Source organism: Tupaia chinensis, unplaced genomic scaffold (assembly GCF_000334495.1).
Source record: "Tupaia chinensis unplaced genomic scaffold, TupChi_1.0 Scaffold144058_2, whole genome shotgun sequence".
Classification (NCBI taxonomy): Eukaryota; Metazoa; Chordata; class Mammalia; order Scandentia; family Tupaiidae; genus Tupaia; species Tupaia belangeri.
Window position 1 is genome coordinate 326,990 of NW_006203911.1, and position 1,315 is coordinate 328,304.

At 30.9% G+C, this 1,315-nt stretch overlaps 1 protein-coding gene across 1 annotated transcript in view; it reads right to left on the reverse strand.

The window, feature by feature from the left end:
* Positions 1-1,315, reverse strand: part of ZNF280C (zinc finger protein 280C) — a 53,051-nt gene that overhangs the window by 20,581 nt on the left and 31,155 nt on the right. Inside the window, exons 11-12 of the mRNA XM_027767243.1 lie at positions 1,017-1,174; positions 225-325 (exon numbers count right to left, since the gene is read on the reverse strand). Of these exons, the coding sequence (XP_027623044.1) occupies positions 225-325; positions 1,017-1,174 (259 nt within the window). The remainder of the gene's footprint in view (positions 1-224; positions 326-1,016; positions 1,175-1,315) is intronic.

Sequence of the window (1,315 nt, forward strand, 5' to 3'; positions counted from 1 at the left end):
AGTACGGGGTCAGTAAACTATGGTTTACAGACAAAAACCAGTATACCACCCCCATAATAACGCATGAGTTAAACCAAGAGAGTTCCCACTAATTAAGTAGATCTTCAATTTTAGTATAGTAACTAATTTTATTTAAATGGTTAAAAAAATAAAGACACCACCACTATTCATGGCACGTGAAAATTAAAACAAATACCTAAGTACACAATAAAATGTGTGTGTACCTGGCAAATATATGGCATTTCACCGGGTTTATGAGTATCCTTCATGTGTTGTAAAAGAATATGCTCTGTTTCAAATGATAATTCACAGATTTTACAAATAGCTGAAATTGGAAAAAAACACATTAAAACGTTTAATATATAAAAAAGACTGAGGCTGCATATTTATAAAAACAAGTAATAGTAGTGGTAGTAATAGTCATGGTGGTTCTAACAACTCTACAACTGTTCTAAGTAAATGACTTACATTATCTTATTTAATTCTTGTAAAAACTGTTCTAAGGACATGACTTACATTATCTTATTTAATTCTTGTAACATCACTAAAAAAGGTACTATTTTTATATTATTTTTTCAGATTAGAAGTACAGAAAGATTAAGTAACTTGTCTGAAATCTCACAGTCCTATTACAAGGTAGAGCTGGGATATGAACCTAACCTAAGTTGTACAGTTTCCAGACTCTCTGAGTTTAAACTACCAATGGATTGAACAGTTACTTTTTGTAATAAAGTGTAAATTAACGTCATTGATTTCAAATTTGAAAACCATGATATTAGGACATGCTTATTTAGTCCCCTACACATACACATAGATCATGCTAAGGAAATTTCCACTAATGAGTTATTTATTAGAGACTTCAACTTTAGTAACAAATTTTATTTATGCTTATAAAAGTTATAACTTACTTTTCAATTTTACCCTCTAATATTTTTTTGTCAGAATTCTTAAGTTCATAGTTTAGATATCCAATCAAAAACAGTAATATTTAGGACTTGGATGAAACTATCACTTACTAGAAAACTCATGGGGTGTGTGTGTACTCTCAATGTGGCACTGCAGCTGAAAGGGTGTGGGATACTGCCGGTAGCAGTGCTGGCAGGTGGTATGGTTTTCCCAGCTCTCACTGTTCTGCTTCTCAAGTTCCAAGTGGTGCTTCATGTGGTTCATAAACCTATAAATGATTGCCAACAGGTATAAACATTTAGATTTATAACCAAAGAAAAATCTCTCAAGTATCTAAATCTAAACTTTAAAAAAAATTATTTTATTTAACTTTATTTTTATTTATTTATTTTAAGTTGACCAGAGAGGG